The sequence below is a fragment of the Crocuta crocuta genome, unplaced genomic scaffold (genome assembly GCF_008692635.1).
Source record: "Crocuta crocuta isolate KB4526 unplaced genomic scaffold, BGI_CrCroc_1.0 scaffold186, whole genome shotgun sequence".
Classification (NCBI taxonomy): domain Eukaryota; kingdom Metazoa; phylum Chordata; class Mammalia; order Carnivora; family Hyaenidae; genus Crocuta; species Crocuta crocuta.
The window spans coordinates 6,713,922-6,731,011 of record NW_027551569.1 but is presented as its reverse complement, the minus strand read 5'-3'; the positions used below and the strand labels follow the sequence as shown (position 1 = coordinate 6,731,011).

The window sequence follows — 17,090 nt, the reverse complement described above, 5'->3', positions numbered from 1 at the left end:
ATGAGCCCCAGAAGTTCCAGAAGCAACGCACCCTTCCATGCAGCAGTGATTGGAAGCAGTGTAGTGAAAGGAACAGACTTGTGAACAGGCTCCACCAAGCTCTATCATTAAGTCTTTGAAATGGGAGCCGCCCCCCATCTCCAGGGTCAGGGTATTAGACCACTGTTCCCCCCGCCCCAGGCACTATGACCTTCTTCTGAGACTTCAATTCCTATTTTATTTCCCAGATTCCAGTGTCCCTTGTGTGCCAGCACTTCCTCTGCAGGGCACAGGCGGGCATGCCCTTCACCACTAGCCCTGCTTCCTACCTTCTAGTAGACTCCAGGCTCACTCTTGACCAGTATGGCATTTCTCTGGAGGAGCCTTACAATTTCGTGGCAGGGCTGCTCTCGTTGCATTCAGGAGGCAGGGACACCATGGGTACCAGCAGGCTTTATTGCGGTGGGGGGGAGGCATGGCCAAGGCGCAGGGAGAGCACAAATAGGCGGTGCTCCCTGGTGTCCCTACCTCTAGAGTTAAGATTGGACCTTCAAAGTGTCAGGGCGCCACCTGGTGGTGTCAGAGACAAACTGGAAGGAAGGAGTTGAGGGTAATGGTCTAGTGTAAATTTCCGTCTTGGCTGCCACACCCCAGTGGCAGGGTGAATCCCGAGAGGAATAAGAGGGCCCCCAAACTTGGGGAGGGGATGGTCTTTGGGGTAGCTACTTACCCCAGCTCTTCAGGGGCCAGAAACATTTTGCTTCTGGCTAAAAGCTTAGGCAATCAATCCACGTTTTATCCTTTCTCACTTCAAAAGGGGATGAAGTCACAGTGGGCGGTGACTTGAGTGGACCCTCAAGATGAAAATGCAAAAACGGTGAACAGGACGAATGCCTGAGAAGGGAATCCTAATGGGTACAATGAGTGGTGGTGGCTTCAGCCTGGAGGCTGCACTGTGGTCCCCTCTCCGACCCATGGGGTCTGCTCCCCTTAATGCACTGGTGGGCTTGCTAGGGTATGGAGCTCTACTCTGTTTACAGAATTACTCTTAAGGGGCAGAGCTGTGCATTCCTCCCTCCCCTTTTATTACACTTATCCTTATTTTCCTCTCCCGCCTTTTGTTCTCCAAAGTCTGAAATCACAAGATCAGGGGCATAGTCAGGATGGGGAGCAGACCATTCTGTCCCCCACCTCACCCCATGCCCACTACTGACTTCTTCTTGCTTCCCCAGCCTCCCCATACCCTACAGGGGTAGCCTGGGAAGGGGGAGAGGCCCACTTAGGTGCATGCCTGAGATGACAGGCAAGGCAGCCCGGGTTTCGGTCCACAGAGCCAGTGGACTTGTATCCTAAGATGAGTCTCCAGACAGGTCCCAAGCGGGGCACATGGCAGATGGTCACGAAACCTTGCAGTCAGTTTGGCAGGTGGTCAGGGGCTCTGAGCTAATGCCACAGAAGGCACCCTTCAACACGGCGGCTCTGCAGTCAAGGTGCGGGCATCTGTTGACGGCTGGAGGATGGATGGGTGGAGGAGTCCGATCTGCCTGGTGGGGTGAGATCTCCCTGTCCTTCCCCTTCAGTAATCACCAGAAAGGGTCTCCAGAGCTGGCTGGGGGATGCCCAGGGCCTTCTGGGCAGTGGTGATGGTCACTTCTGGTGCCCATGAGTGGGGCTGAGCAGGAAAAGCAGCCACCCTGCCTTCTTTGCCGGGGCGGGGGTGGGGGGGGTCACCAATTATACAGGCCCGCTCCAGGTGACCAGCAAAGAGAGGCGATCCAGACCAGTCCAGCTTCCACTGCCCACTCCGCCCCTCTTACCCCACCAGTTTGCTCCACTGGGTGGTACTGAAAAAGGGGTGGGCCTTGAGCTTGTTGACACCGCCTCCTCCAGCGCCCAGGCGCCGCGCAGGATCAAACTGCAGCAGCTGTGGAGAAAGCCCAGTGGGCTTGGCAGACCTTTGTCGCTGAGGTATGGGCTGACCTCAGGTGGGGTGAGGTGGCCGGTCACCACTCCCAGCTGCCCAGCCCACGGAACCCCCAGTGGTACCCTGGGGACACTAGCGGTGTCTGGCCACCAGCATGTACAGATTTGTTGTCCCCATTAGCCCTCTTGCACCCACATCAGACTTCCAGTATGTTGGGCCACTGGTCATGCCAGGACTCTGCCCTCCCAGCACCCACCCTTGGGCCAAGAAGCTCCCTCTCCTCTAGGCTGGCTGTCGCTCACCTCAGTCAGCAAGGAGGCCGCTGGGCGACTGAGCCACTCAGGCAGCTGGAGCTGGGTATGGGGCTGGATTCCCGAGGGGTGGCTCTGTGACAATGCCTGGGAAGACACAGGGCGGCGGGCTCTGAAGACGCAGCTCCAGGAACCTCTCTCTATACATCCCAGTGGCAGCCAGGATTTTACTGTCCCCTGTGTCATATTCCATGGGGATGATGATGATGCTGATGATGGTGGTGGTTGCGGCTGCCTTTTGCTTTAGAGCTACTGAAGGCCAGGCTGTGGAAGGTGCCTGACCTCCCTTATCCATAATTTCTACAACACCCTTCAAAGTACTAGTATCCTCGCTGCAGAGACAAGCAGCAGGCCCAGGAAGGTAAAGGAACTTATGTTGGATTCAGGGTTTGAACCCAGGTCCCTTTGGCACTAAGCTTGCCAGAAGTATTGACCTTGGGTTGCATTCAGGGCAGGCACTCTATCAGGAATAGCACTGGAACTGGTGTCCTTACATAAAAAAGGCCTCCAGAGCAGGCCATGGTACGCCACTGTCAGGGCCAAGGCAGGACCTCTCTGTGCTCCAGGACAGTCTTTAAGGGGTCAGGAATTGCTGCAAGAAGCAACCAGGAGGAAGGCCAGGAGCCCTGGGCTAGAGAAGCATTGGGAGGTGGAGACAGCCCCACTCTGGAGATATCTGCAGCCAGGACGGTCAGAGGCCCTGGCTATGGGACAAAAGCAAGTGGGCACCAGGATGGACTTCAGGCCACACTTGATCCACTCCCGTCATTCCCCGCTCAAACTGCAGTCTGGCGTCTCCTTGGCTGCCTGCCCTAAGCAGCCCCAGTGTGATGCCAAGCTCACGGGGGAGGGCAGAGGCTACCACCCTGAGCAAAGGTGCCTGCAGGGGGATGGGGGGGGGATCTTTGAGCCTTTGGCTGGCCCAGGCTGGACAGGACAGCTGCCGGCCGCTGTCCTATCCTTCAGCCAAAATCTGGGGATTAAAGCTCAAAAGGGTGCAAGTGGGGGGAATGAGCAGCGGGGAGCAGGGAAACTTGGAGGGTGATTCGGTAGCCTTCCAGGAAAGAAGCGTTGTGTCAAATTCCATCCTCCCTCCAGACCTACACCCAGGTGCTTTCCAGAAACCTTCCCTGGCCATCCCAACTTCTTACCTAAGCTGATAGTCTCACTAGTTCTAGCCACTAGCGTGACAGGGGTGCTCAGCGCGTCTGTGACCTGGGTGGGGGTGGCTTCCTAGGTCTCTCAAGGCCTATGGGGGCGGGACATCGACCCAAGAGCCAGGTCTTAGAGAACCAGGTGGCCTCCACCCCAGCAGGGGCTGGCTGGACCAAGCCCAGCCCATCTTGCGCTCCGAGACACCCACCAGGGTTCCACACCCAGCACAGCTACTCACGGTTCCAGTCAGCAGTTCATACAGCAGAGACCCAAAGCTCCACCAGTCACAGGCTTCCGTCAGCTCAGAAATCCCGCCCACCTCTGTGGGAATGAGAACACACTTGTCCCAGCCCAAAGGGCTGGTCTCCACTCCACTCGTCCTACCCAGACACGGCCCCCTTCCCATTCATCCTCAGCCACCCCGGCCCAAACCACACTGGCACCAAAGATCTAGGGCCCCCCGGCCCCTCCCTCCCTTCTTGCCTGGGGCACTGTAGAGATTGTCCGAAGCCTCCCTGCAGCAGTGCGGCTCCACCTCTGACCACTGGCCAAAATATGTGAGCCGGATGTGACCTTCTCATCCAGTGTGTATAGGAAGGAGTGAGGGTGGACAAAAATTGTTAGTCATCACTGAGCAGTTGGCACGGGGCAAGGGACTCCGGGGCTTCCCCCACTAGTCACAAAGCAGGAGCCAGTGGCTGCCCTGGGCAGAGAGTCCCTAGGGCCTGGTCCCATAAGGCCCAGTGACAACTAGATGTTCCTAGGAGCTGCTGCCCTGGATTCTGGGTTGGGGGAGGGTTCGTTTCCCAAGCTCAACCTTGGCCAACCAGACAGACCTGCTAGAACCCGGTGTGAAAAGGCCAGGGGGAGTCCGAGGAAGCAGATTACCTCTAAGGTCCCCTTGGCTTTGGGGAACTCCCCTTCTCTGGAGGCTTTGGGGGACCCCTCTGAGAGGTGGGGTAGGTCCTCTTCCCCAGGCAGGGCACCTACCTGCCTGGTCCAGAAGCAGGTTCCGGGGATTGAGATCTCGGCACAGTACCCCTTGCTCATGCAGCGCCTCCAGTGCCACCAGCGTCTCCGCTGCCCACTGCCTCACCTGCTCTTCGTTCACATGCCAGGCACCCCTGCTGGCCCCGGGGGGGACCCCATCTGCTAAGGGGCGGCTCGGGTTTTTGCCTCGGCCGCAGGCCCCCAGCACCCGGACAGCTCCCTGATGAACCCAAGGGAGCCCCCAAGAGGGCCTGGTGTCCGAGTTCTGGCCGGGTCCCCGCCTGGCTTGGAGGTGCAGGCGGCCACTTGGGGCCTTCAGAAGGTCCGAGGGGCAGAAAGTGGGGGTCCTGGCTGAAGGGCCACCTGCAGCCCCTCTCTGGGGACTGATGGATGGGGTCCCCCTGGCTTGGGGAAGGCTCTGAGAAGTCCGTGGAGGCTCTAGAAGAATTCTGTCCTGCAGGAGGGAGGGTCCCAGAGGGAGCAGTACTGGGGTCTGGAGGCTGGGAGGCGAGTTGAATGGAGCCTTCGCCCTCTCTGGGCTGGAGTCAGACTTGAGCCCAGACTGTTGGGGGCGCCCCTTGGAGAGTAGGTGGGACCAGAGAGTGCCTCCTGGGCCATGCAGAGGAGCCGTGAGCATGGGGACAGAGGAGAAGAGTGTGGACACCAGGTCCCCAACTCCTGCCTCCCCCCACATTCAGCATGGACCCTCTGCCTTCCACATCCTCACCTCTGCCCAGAATGCCCCCTGCTATACTATATGCCATGACCCAAGGATGGGTCCCTCATTTAAAAAATCGTCACTATGACAGCTGATCAAAAAATATCTGCTCCATGAACCAACTGCTGTCCTTAGAGCTTCAGTGACCACCATCCCACGTGGCTACTCCAAAGGAATGGGCACAGACTAGAAAAATGAAAAGAGGCCAAGACTGGAGGAAATGGTGACAAAGGGGACATTTGCATAAATACCCTCTCACCGCCCAGGATGTGACCTCCTCAAGACGTCTCCTGTCCCCCTGGCACCCCACACAAGCCCCCCCACAGCCTGACCCTGCCATCCTCCCCCAAAAAGGCTGGGTCCCGTGGTCTGTGCCGCACATCCGGTGCATTATCCCCCTCCTCGTGCTTGGCATTTGAAGGCAGTGAAAGAAGACAAGCCAAAGGCCTCAGGAGCTGACAGAGACCCCCCCCCAGACCCCCTCACCTTGCACATGCTCCAGGTGCAAGAAGATGGAGTCCTCACTCACAAAGTACCGAAGCAGCTTAGTCATGTAGGGGACGCCATGCGGGATGATGGTGAGCCGCTCCCGGTTTGCCACATGACACCTGGACAGGCTCTGGGGAGAGAGCGGGCAGGTCAGCGAGGGACAGACCAGAGGGTGCTCAGCTAGGGGACATCCTAGCTTGGCTTCAGGGGCAAACACAGAAGGGACAGGAGCCACCCTAAGTAGCAACTCCTTCCCCCTCCCCCCCAATTCCTGACCTGGTCCTCGCCCCTCTCTCCACCATGGAGTCCGCCCCTCCACCCTCCGGAACAAGGATGAGGCAGTACGTGCGTGTGTCTGGGAGGCAGGGGACGTGCTCAGGGACAGAACAAGGAGCTTTTAGATTTGGAGGGAGCATGGGTTTTAGATACAGGTTCTGAGCAGGGGGCTCCCCGGAGGGTAGGTGAGGAAGGCCCAAAGGGAATACAGAACAGCAGGGGACAAAGTAGCACCTGCCTTTACCACGAAGGTCCCTCCAGTCACTGGGTCCTGGACCAGTTGCACCTGCCAAAGTCCAGGAGGCACCAGTCAAGGCACAGGGTAGTTCCTGGGGCTCCATGGCCCAAGCCCCAGCCCTCCAGGACCCCCCTGCAAGGCTGACTCACTCTAGGGCAGGTCCGATGGCAGCTTTAGTGGTGCAGTGTGCTCCTGGCCACCCCCCATGCCCAAACTGACATCAGTCCTGTCCTGCTCAGCCACCTTTGTCCCCTGCAGCATTCGTTCACAGGCTACCTCCTCCAGGAGCCAGCCCTCGGGTCAAGCTGGGACCCTGGATCTCCTCTCCAGGGCTCTCTGGGCCGACCCTCAGGGAGGCCAATCACAGGGCCTAATTTCTGGTCTCCCCACTGGGATATGCGCAGTGTGAAGGCAGGGAGCACGCACTGTCCAGCTCTGTAGGCCCAGAGTCCTCCACAGCGCAGGGGTGCAGGTGCCCCACCATGCACAGGGAGTGGTCTGTCCATCCTACACAGCGCAGGGGTGCAGTAGGTACCCCACAGTGCACAGGGAGTGGTCCATCCTGTAGTGCTTGAGGGTGCCATGGCTGGGTGGGACCTCAGAGCCGGCCATCTCTTCTAATCTCTTATTTTACAGGTGAAAGAGCTGAGGCTGAGAGCATAGCCCAAGATCACCCATGAGCCAAGCCATGCAGATTTGGCCTGCTCCTTTGGGTCCCTTCCCCCGCCTGCCCCCAGCCCCATTTTTAAAAACAGGCACCTGGGTTCAGCTCAGGTCATGATCTCACAGTTCGTGAGTTCGAGCCCCATGTCTGGCTCTCTGCTGTCAGTGCAGAGCCTGCTTGGGATCCTCTGTCCCTCTCTCTCTCTGCCCCTCCCCTGCTTACATGCACACGTGCTTTCTCTCCCTCTCAAAAATAAACAGACATTTAAAAAATTGTTAAAAATCTACTCACCTCAAAAAAAAAATAGTCTTTCTCTCTGGAGGCGATCTTTGGAGAGCAGCCCTCTCCTGTTGCTTTTGGTTTAGGCAGTAACATGCCACTTGCTGGGTCAAGGCCTTGTTTGCATTTGGGCCTTTGACCCATCTCTGTGATAGGCAGGAGTGGACCCCAGCCAGAGGAGAGAGCATGAGCTTGGTGTTGGGGCAAGAAGGAAGATACAGCCAGATGATGGGGACATGGGAGTGAGACCACACCGGATGCTATGGCGCCTTGGCTGTCTGCCTATCCTGCAGCCACTCCCCTTGGTGGGCGCCCCTCCCAATAAGACCAGGCCACTGGGCAATCACAAAGGCTGCAGCCTGGGACAGGGGTGGGAAAGGGATACTGGGTTTAGATCTTGGGCAAGTGAACTGATTTTATCATCTACCAAACAGGAATTTAAATGCCCACCTTCCCTCATCCCTGGTTGGTTGAAGCCATAAATAGAAAGGCCCTCTGTGAACATAAAGGCCAGGAGAATGCCAGTTACCACATCTGCCCCATCACACTGCCTCTCTGAACCTCAGAAGTACCTCCTTTAGAAGGTCGGGGGAAGGGCCCTATTACAGCAGACCCATACCCGCCACATAACGTGCCCTTGATAATCCGTAGTAACGGTTACTAATATGGTCGTAAGGAAAGCCCACACTGGCTATAAAGCACTTATTCTGTGCCAAGGGCTTTCGATAGGTTATTTAATTTTATTCCCACAACCCTACCAGGTCAGTGTTACTAGTGACCCATTTTATTGATGAAGAAGCTAAGGTTCAGAGAGGTTTTGTTACCTATGGTCCCACAGCTAAATAGTAGTAGAGCCAGGATTTGAATGCAGGCAGGGCTGTTCCCAGAGCCCCAGAGACTTAACTACAATGGGGCACAGCCAGATGACCACGGCACCTGCCCTCCCCTCTGGGCCTCAGCTCCCCAGTCCTCAGTGCCCTTCCGGAGGCAGCAGTGACACACGCCTTCTGACCACCAGAGGTCTCTCCTCCAACAGCCAGGGGTGGAACCCAGCCTGGCCCCACCCAGCTCCTTAACCCAATTTGTGCAGTGTTTGAAAAAACAAGGAGGAAAACTCGGGTCATTTAGGAGAACTGAGTTTCCCACAAGTACTGACACCCTGGATAATTCCCCACCACCCCTTGCCAAATGGGATTCCCTACCACCTCGTCCTGGCTAAGGTCCTCTCATACAGAGTCCAAAAAGGCAGCAGTGAAGGCTGGGGAAGCCAGATATAAAATCTGATCAGGGGCGTCTAGGTGGCTCAGTCCGTTGAGCGTCCAACTCTTGATTTTGGCTCAGGTCATGATCCCAGCGTTGCGGGATTGAGCCCTGCATAGGGCTCCGTGCTAAGCAGGGGGCCTGCTTGGGATTCTCTCCCTCTCCCCGTCATATGTATGCATGCATGTATGTATTACACACACACACCCCTACCTATCTAGAAACAATTAGACCAAAATAATAATAGCAATTATCTTGGAGCTAGGCAAGGTGATGAGGAATATGTATGTATGCTATTTTAAACTCCCTTCTCTTTCATAGCTCAAAAGTAGAAGGGGCATTTTCCCATTAAAGCAAGCAGACAAAAATATCCCTTTCCCCTTTTGCTCAGTGCTATAGGAGACAGCACTCACGTCACTTGACTTCTCTGAACCCCAGTTTCATTCTCATAATTGTAAGACCATTATTTTTTAAGTTTATTTATTTTGAGAGAGAAAGAGAGAGAACAAGCTGGGGAGGGGCAGAGAGAAAAGGAGAGAGAGCACCTGAAGTGGACTGTGTGCTGACAGCAGAAGACCCATTATGGGGCTTGAACTCATGAGCTGTGAGATCATGACCTGAGCCAAAGTGAGACTCTTAACCTACTGAGCCACCCAGGTGCCCCTGTAAGACAATTATTAAGACACAGCGCTGTCCAATAGAACATGAAGGAAATATATATCTGCACTGTCCAATACAGAAACCAGTAACTATCTGTAAGGCTATCGAGCCCTTGAGGTGTGGCTGGCATGAATGAGGAGAATATTTAATTTTAACTTAAATAGCGTTACGTGGCTGCAGACTACTGAAGGAGGCTGTGCAGTAGACTTTTTTCCCAGGGTGACTGAGAGGGTTTAATGCAACAGTTCTGCAAATAAGAATGTACCTTATGGATATCAGGTGAGTATTGCTATTTGGAAGGCGGAGGGCAGTTCTGGGTGCCCTTTTTACCTTTCTATGAAGAGGATTTTTTTCTTTTTAAGATACCCACTGAGTTTTTGGGACATGGAACAGTGAAAGCTTTGGTGAAACACATTAGCCCTTTTTTTAAAAAATTTTTTTTAATGTTTTATTTATTCCTGAGAGAGAGACAGCGTGAGCAGGGGAGGGTCAGAGAGAGAGGGAGATACAGAATCTAAAACAGGCTCCAGGCTCGCTCTGAGCTAGCTCTCAGCACAGAGCCCGACACAGGGCTCAAACCCACGGACCATGAGATCATGACCTGAGCCGAAGTCGGACGCTTAACTGAGCCACCCAGGTGCCCCAACCCTTTCTTTAAAAATGCCCAAAGTATCAAAATCCCAGAAAAATCTCTCAAAGAGCAAACAAGTCCAAAAGTTTCAAACAGATTCTCAAACTCCAAGGCCCACAGGGGCCTGGCATGTGAACCAAGGGGACACAGTGGGGACAGAAGCAAACCAGGGGACTGGTGTCCCAAACAGGCAGCCCCTGGGGCGCCTGGGTGGCATGGTCGCTTAAGCATCTGACTCTTGATTTCGGCTCAGGTCATGATCTCACGGTTGTGAGGTGGGGCTCCGTGCAGGGTGGCATGGAGCCTGCTTGAGATTCTCTCTCCCTCTGCCCCTCTCCCACTTATTCATGAGTTCTCCCTTTCTCTCAAGATAAAACCAACCAACCACAGGCAACCTCCCCCAACTCCCGACTCCTTGCTGCCACGTGAGACTGTGAGCCAGCATTTCCAGATCTTCCAATTTTGCAGGAGAAGCAGGAAATCTGGATTTCTATATGAAACCTGCCAATTTTTAAATGTTGGTAACTAATGATAATTCTATAGTGTTTTTTTAGTTTTTTAAATTAAAAAAAATTTTTTTTAATTTTTGAGATAGAGACAGAGCATGAGCAGGGGAGGGGCAGAGAGAGAGGGAGACACAGAATCCGAAACGGGCTCCAGGCTCTGAGCTGCCAGTACAGAACCCGATGTGGGGCTCGAACCCACAAACTGCGAGATCATGACCTGAGCCGAAGTCGGACGCTTAACCGATGAGCCACCCAGGCGCCCCATGAGTCATCCAGGCACCCCACTAATGATAATTCTAAAAAACACCCCTGTATTTGAGCCAAAAAAACAAGAAGTGACTTGGATGGCCTTCTTTTTCTTCCCCATCCCTGGCTCCTAGAGGAGGCTCAGCAAATGTGTGGTGAGGTCTCACAGGCCCCCATGCTTCCTAAGAGCAAACCCCCCAGGCATTCTAGTCGGAGGCCCATCTAGTCCCGGACCCACCTGCCTAGAAGTTCCCAGCAAACCCCCTTCACCTGCCAGTACCTCTTTAGTCCCTGGGAACCCAGAACCCGTAGGGAACACTCCCACCCCCAAGCCCAGTTAACCTAACAAACGGCCCTCCAGGCTTCATGAGCAAGCCCTTTGCCACCCCGGGCTCTGTGGGCTGCCGGCCGCGCCACCCTCCCACCCGGATGTGCCTGGGCAGAGCGGCAGAATAGAATGCGTTGACAGCACAGCCAGGCCCAGCTGCAGGGACCTGGGCCCATGGCCCTAACATCTCTCCTAATTTGGGGAAGATGGTGTTCCTGACTTGGAAATGAAACCAGGAAAGGAAGCAGCATCTCAGGAGGGAGGTGGAGTAGGTAAGCCAGGTGCCCAAGAAAGGGTAAAAAAGGAGAGAAAGGCAACCTCAAGACAGAATGGTTGGGCTTGGCCTTAGTCTGTGCTTTCCATTTGCACAGGCACAGGCCTCAGAAGCCTGGAGTCTGAAAATGCTTTGCATATGCGTGTCCTGGGGTTAAACAAATTCGGGAAATTCTATCATAGACCGCCTTCTTGGAAACTCATGGTATATACATTAGCATCCTAAAAGCTCTGCAAACTCCTATAATTAAAAAAAACAAAGTCATGTAACTTTAACTCCCTGTAACCCAAACTTGTTTGACCTGGGACCCCTTTCTCTACACCACCTGTAGTTCAGCAGGACCCCACATGGGGAAAAGGCGGTGGCAGTCACCTCCCAGCCCCTCTGTGGGAGCGGCTGTGCTTGGCTGGGGCCACACAGACCAGTGCGGTTGGAGGGAAGGCAGATGGACGCTGGCCGGGCCTTGGCTGACAGACTGGGGTCTGTTCCAGGGACCTGGGAGAAGCAGCTGGAGCGCGGCTGGGGGACGGGAAGCCCACACGCCCCATCCCCCTCACTCTTGTCACCAGCATTTACAGCCATCAAACACGTAGCAAATGCTTTAGCATGTGCCAGGCCTTTCCCAAAAATTATTTCACTTTAGTTCCCACATGCCCCCTTGTGGGGGGGGGGGCGGATTCTTACCCCACGTACACATGATGAAACCAGCGGGAGGAGAAGGGGTCCGCTGTGGCCACACCGGGCACTGAGCAGCCGTCCTCTGGGGGCCCCCAGGCCCAGCAAAAATCCCCGGAGGAGTGTTTCAGCTACAGATTCCTGGGCTCAACCCTGGAGACTCTGACTCAACAGGCCCCGGGGTGGGGCCCAGGCAGCTCTTTTTAAGAAGCTCCTCAGGTGATTCTGNAGTGGTTAAGAACCCCTTTAGCAACTACTCAGGTGTTGCCTGGGTCAGGGCAGAGGGCAATCCAATATTGGCTCAGATCTCATGTGACCCCACTGTCTGTCCTTCTGAGTCCCCCACTCCAAAGGGCGTCCCCGTATAGGCTGGGATGTCAGCTCCTGCTTTCCTACCCGCCCCGACTTAAGGCAAAGGGCCTCGGATGGGGTCAGGATGAGGGGATGGGGGTGTGGAGTACGGGGCGGGGGAGGGCAGAGCTGCCGAGGCCCCTCTGGGAGCTGAGACCCTCCACAGGACAGCCTTCTGCACTGGAGTGCATTTGCACCACAGGAACCCCTCAGCTACCCATGGCTGGGAGACCCTGGCCTGGGACTGGAGTCCGGAGTGAGGCGATGGGGGAGGCGATGTGGGAGTGAGCAGGGCACCCTGCCCACTGCTTCCCCTGTGGCTTCTGTCTTGAATCTCTGAGGGAGTGGCTTTCTGTCTGAGCCAAGGGCTGTGGAAAAGAGACTGCCTCTTCTGTTCCCGGTTTCCTCTCCAGGACCTGACGGATGCATGCCCCGGTGGGAGAAGGGGGATGGGGACCACTGGACACAGCCACTCTCCTCGCCTTGGACCCTCAGGGCCCTCTGGGGGGAGCCCTCTGGAGGAGTGAGGGTAGCCACTTTCTCTCCCCACCCACCACCCCCATCTGCCCCATCTGTGTACACCATCACCTCCCGCCCCCAGCACCCTCACCGCGGCTGTCAGCTCACTCACCTTCTCAATGACCCCGATCACCCTGCAGCCCCTCAGCTGCTCCAGGGCAGAGCTCAGTGTGCGGATGGGCCGGAGCCTCAGGCTGCTGAAACCCTGGGGTGGGGTGGGGAGACAGACCACACAGCCTCAGGGCCCAACCCCCCCTCAGGCACTGCCTTCTCTGGCCCTCCTCCAGGTGCAAGGGGGGGGGGATGGGAAGGGGCAGAGCCAGGGTACAAGCAGCTGCCCAGGGGGTAGAGAGCTGGCCCACACCTGTCCAGGGCGGCCACACCACACTTGACACCCGGCCCCCAGCCAGCCCTCCTCCTCCGAGTGCCAGGGAGTTCTCAGACTTCAGAAACCCTGTGTTGGAAGCCCCGTCAACAGGAGGCAGGCGCTCCCAGGGAGGGGGAGAAAACCTGGGAACGTGTGGGTCTCGGGGACACGCCTCGAGAGCCAAGGCATGCAGCCCAGGCACCCACTCTGGGGAAAAGCAGCCGTGTAGGATGCAGAAGAGAAAATACATTTACAATAGTGCCATGTATTTATCCAAGAAAATCCAAGTGGACCCACGCAGTTCAAACCTGTCTCGTTCAAGGGTCAGCTGCACTCACTGCAACCCATTCAAGCTCAAATAGGTGTGGGAGACTTTGAGTGTGTGTGTGTTTACCCTGTGTGGGCCTGAGACTGGGGGTGGGGGGATGGTGTGTGTGTGTGTGCGTGCCTGTGTGTGCACGCGCGGTGCGAGCGCCTGCACGTGTGTACCCTGTGTAGGCTGAGATTTGCCTGGAGATGATTCACTAAGAGTCTGAAGACGAGGGAGCTAGGAGCTTGTGGGGGGCAGAGGAAGCTTGGGGAGAACCTGGCACCCACTCTCTGCCCAGCCCTGCCCCGCCCCGCCCCGCCCTGCAGCCTGGATGTGAGGTGACGGCCCTCTGGCCCTGGGGGGTGGGGGAGGGATGACGCATTGCTCTCCCTCCAGGGCCCCTCACCCCCTCACCGTGCCCGGGCTTGCTCCTCCTCCCAGAGTCCTCTGCAGGTGGCAGTTGAAAATCTCCTCAGCCCGGCGCAGATACTTGGTAATTTTCAGCTTGACAGCCTCACGTCGCTCCTTGTTGGGGTCGACTGTGGGACAAGGGGGTCACCAAGGCCCACGCCGGCCTTGAGGGGCTGGGGTTCCGGCTCCAGCCACCCACCCCCTGCCCTCCGCTGCCTCCCCTGCCTACTCATGAGGCTGGTCTGCGGACTGTTTCCCAGACGGGCAGGTGGGGCACCGAAGAAGGGGGGGTGGGGGGAGGGGCTGGGACCCGTGATCACCCTCCGCTTCCCGCACTTCACAGTTGGCACCCACCACCTCGCTGGCTGCCATCACATCCCGGGCAAGAACAGACTGGGGATTTCCGTGTCCATTTTCAGAGGAGACATTAGCTCCCAGAGAACACCCATCTGCCGCCTCCGGCGCCCAGTGCGAAAAGGCCAGAGCACGGACTGGGCCGCGAGGACGACCGAATTCACGGGGCAGTGTGAAGCTCAGGCACTGGAGGTCCCTGTGGCAGGGGGCGGAGTAGGAAGCCCGAAGCCGGGCGGACTCCTGCGCGCAGCCTGACCACCCTCAGGGATCTCAACAGCAGGGCCAGCCTCTCCCCCAGCTTGGAAACGAACGCCTCAATTTGCCCTGAACAGGCCGCGCTCTCTCTGCAGCGCCACCTGGACTTCGGCTGGACAACACACCTACTGTTCTTCAGTGCTCAGATTAAAGTTTTGACTTCTAGGAAATACCCTATGCTAGCCCAGCCTGGCCTCAATTTCTCTCTTCTCTCCCCTCACTTCCTCCCCATTGCTCTTCCCACCGGAGACCATAATTATACATCATCAAATGTATCAGCCTCCCCTACTGTAATGCAAGACACCCCCCCCCACCCCCGCCCCAGGGTAGGAGCTCAGCCCTACTCCAGGGACAGGCGCTGGGTCAAACACCCAGCCTCTGGAGTCCAGACTGGTCACACTCCAGCTCTGCCACTTGGTAGCTATGGAACCATAAGCAAGTTATTTCACTGCCTGGTGCCTCAGTTTTTTCATCTGGAAAATAGGAATAAAAATAGTTCCTATAAGGGTGCCTGGGTGGCTCAGCCAGTTAAGCGTCCAACTCTTGATTTAGCTCAGGTCATGATCTCATGGTTCCTGAGTTGGAGCCCTGCCTTGGGCTCTGTGCTGACAGTGCAGAGCCTGCTTGGGATTCTCTCTCTCTGCCCCTCACCAACTTGCATTCTCAAACAAACAAAACAAAACAAAACTTTAAAAAATAAATTTAAGGTTTTTTCTTTTTTAATGTTTGTTTATTTTGAAGTTGAGACAGAGTGCAAGCAGGGGAGGGGCAGAGAGAGAGGGAGACTCAGAATTCAAAGCAGGCTCCAGGTCCAGAGCATCAGCACAAAGCCCAACGCGGAGCTCAAACCCGGGAACTGTGAGATCATGGCCTAAGTTGAAGTCGGCCACTTAACCAACTGAGCCACCCAGGCATTTAAAACTTAAAATTTTTTTTTAATTAATAAAAAAAAATAGTTCCTATGTACTTGGAACTGCATCAACAACATGTATAATAATTTCTATTACTGTGAGGCTCAAATGAGTTAATACAGGTACAGCCCTTAGACCAGTGTCTGGTATACAGGAGCTGCTCAGTAAATGCCAGCTGTTAATACTGTCCTTCACAGTTCACTCAGCACAGCTGGAAAGAGGTCACGGCGGGCCCTAAGCTGGCAGTCCCCACTGGCCCTCATCCCTGCCCAGCGCAGCCCTCACCATGTACGCCTCGCAGCAGGACGTCCACGCCGTTCTGATAGTGGTTGAAGGCGGCCTCATAGTCCTCGCTGACATCGCGCTCCAGGGCCAGCCGGATCTGCGTGGCTGCATCCACCAGGTAGTCACGTTTGGTCATGTCCGGGGCCCCAGGAGCCACCAGGTTGCAAATCTGCTCTAGGTATGCACGGGCCTGGGACCGTGCTCGGGAGCAAGGCTCGGGCTCCAGACCTGGGTCAGGAGGGCACTCGCAGGCCACCAGGCTCATGGCTGTTGTCCTGTAAGTGGTGACCTGAAATAAACAGATGCTTTAGGGAACAACACCACATGTGCACCCTGATTTCCTCCACTGAAAATTGGGAGATTAAGAGCTGGAGGGATCAGAGTTAATGTGGGTAACATCCTTCTACTGAGCCAGACATTTTCTAAACGGTGATAATAATCTAATAATAACATGCTCAGGGCTCTTCCTTTCCATTCAGATTCAGATCAGCAGATATTTCTTGAGTACTGGAGAGAACTGAGGGTATCTGTGATCCAGAGCTGCCCTCATAGGGTCTCCACAGACAAACTGGCATCTAGTACATAGTAAACATATGATGGCTGTGCTCTGAAGCTGTTCCTCACACTGTTCCCTCCATCCTGCCTGTTCTGCTCATACTCCTCCTACAGTAATCTCATGTACCTTCAAGGTTCAGTGATGGCACTTCCCTAAACAGAATAAATTGCCCCTGCTTTAGTGATTTCCTTTGGTGCCAAGGTCAGCAAGTGACCCCCCCCCACACACACACACATAGCCTGGCAGAGAGTTAGGCACAAGGCCTGGCCTTAATGCCTGTGGGTAAATGAAATGACTGAGTGACAGATTCTGGATGGAGTTAAATGAAGGACAGAGCCAACCCGGCCCTAGGGAGGGGGTGGCCCTGTCCTCCCACCTCTAAGTAGGCCAGGGAAGCCACGTGGCCTCCAAGTAGCAGACAGCAGCTCCTCCCTGAGCAGGGTGTGACACTAGTGGCCAAAGGGGTAGGAGCAGTGGCTTCAGGAAAGGAAAGGGCTCGGAGAGGGGCCGGCAGAGATGCTTCTGCCCCCTAATGCAGCCCCAGCAGCACCTGTGCTCTCTCAGGCCCCAGTGGGAAGGGCAGGGCCTGCACTTCCAAGCCTAGGCCACTTCTGCCTCGGCAGAGAGAGGGAATAGGTAGAGGAGGACGGGGAGTGGGGCGGGGAGGGAAACCCACATCCCCAAGCCAGCGGGGAGCTGAATCCGGGACAGGATGCCGCCCAGAGCGTGGGGGAGGGGAGAGGCGGCGGAGGGAAGGAGAGGGAAGCCTCGTCCTCCTTGCTCCGCCCTGCCATCAGGAACACAGGGCTCTGAGGCCCGTATTCGAGGGTGCCGAGGCCGATGGCCTGGGCTGCTCGAGTCAGGCCCCGGCCTCAGGGGCCATCCCGCCGGGCTCTGTCCTGTGGGGCAGGGATGCGGGGCCGCGCCGCCTGGACAAGGGAAGCGGCGAGCCGAGCCGGCGAGTCCCTGCTCGCACGGTGCGCCGCGCCGCGCCGTCGGGCCGAGGAAAGCGTAATGGAGGAGTGAGAGGAAGGGACGCCGTCGCCTGGAGGACCGAGGGATGGAGGAGGAGCCGGACAAACCCCGTACCTGCCCGAGCTAGGAGCTCGGTCCGCGCGGCCAGACCTACCCCTGCCGCCACCGCCCCTTCACTCCTGCGGGCGATCGT

The 17,090-nt window shown here is 56.3% G+C and overlaps 1 protein-coding gene across 6 annotated transcripts in view; it reads right to left on the bottom strand.

The window, feature by feature from the left end:
* The window catches only part of RPS6KL1 (ribosomal protein S6 kinase like 1), an 18,512-nt gene extending 1,422 nt beyond the window's left edge, over positions 1-17,090 (bottom strand). Inside the window, exons 1-14 of one of the 6 annotated variants that reach the window (XM_077750613.1) lie at positions 17,012-17,090; positions 15,367-15,655; positions 13,565-13,689; positions 12,586-12,678; positions 6,081-6,128; positions 5,564-5,696; positions 4,360-4,968; positions 3,853-3,942; positions 3,608-3,690; positions 2,206-2,301; positions 1,797-1,903; positions 710-1,523; positions 508-569; positions 309-383 (exon numbers count right to left, since the gene is read on the bottom strand). In XM_077750613.1, the coding sequence (XP_077606739.1) occupies positions 1,445-1,523; positions 1,797-1,903; positions 2,206-2,301; positions 3,608-3,690; positions 3,853-3,942; positions 4,360-4,968; positions 5,564-5,696; positions 6,081-6,128; positions 12,586-12,678; positions 13,565-13,689; positions 15,367-15,631 (1,728 nt within the window). In that variant the 5' untranslated portion in view covers positions 15,632-15,655; positions 17,012-17,090 and the 3' untranslated portion in view covers positions 309-383; positions 508-569; positions 710-1,444. Of the gene's footprint in view, positions 1-308; positions 1,524-1,796; positions 1,904-2,205; positions 2,302-3,607; positions 3,691-3,852; positions 3,943-4,359; positions 4,969-5,563; positions 5,697-6,080; positions 6,129-12,585; positions 12,679-13,564; positions 13,690-15,366; positions 15,656-17,011 lie in introns of all 6 variants that reach the window. The other 5 variants (XM_077750610.1, XM_077750611.1, XM_077750612.1 and 2 more) reach the window with 5 other exon arrangements.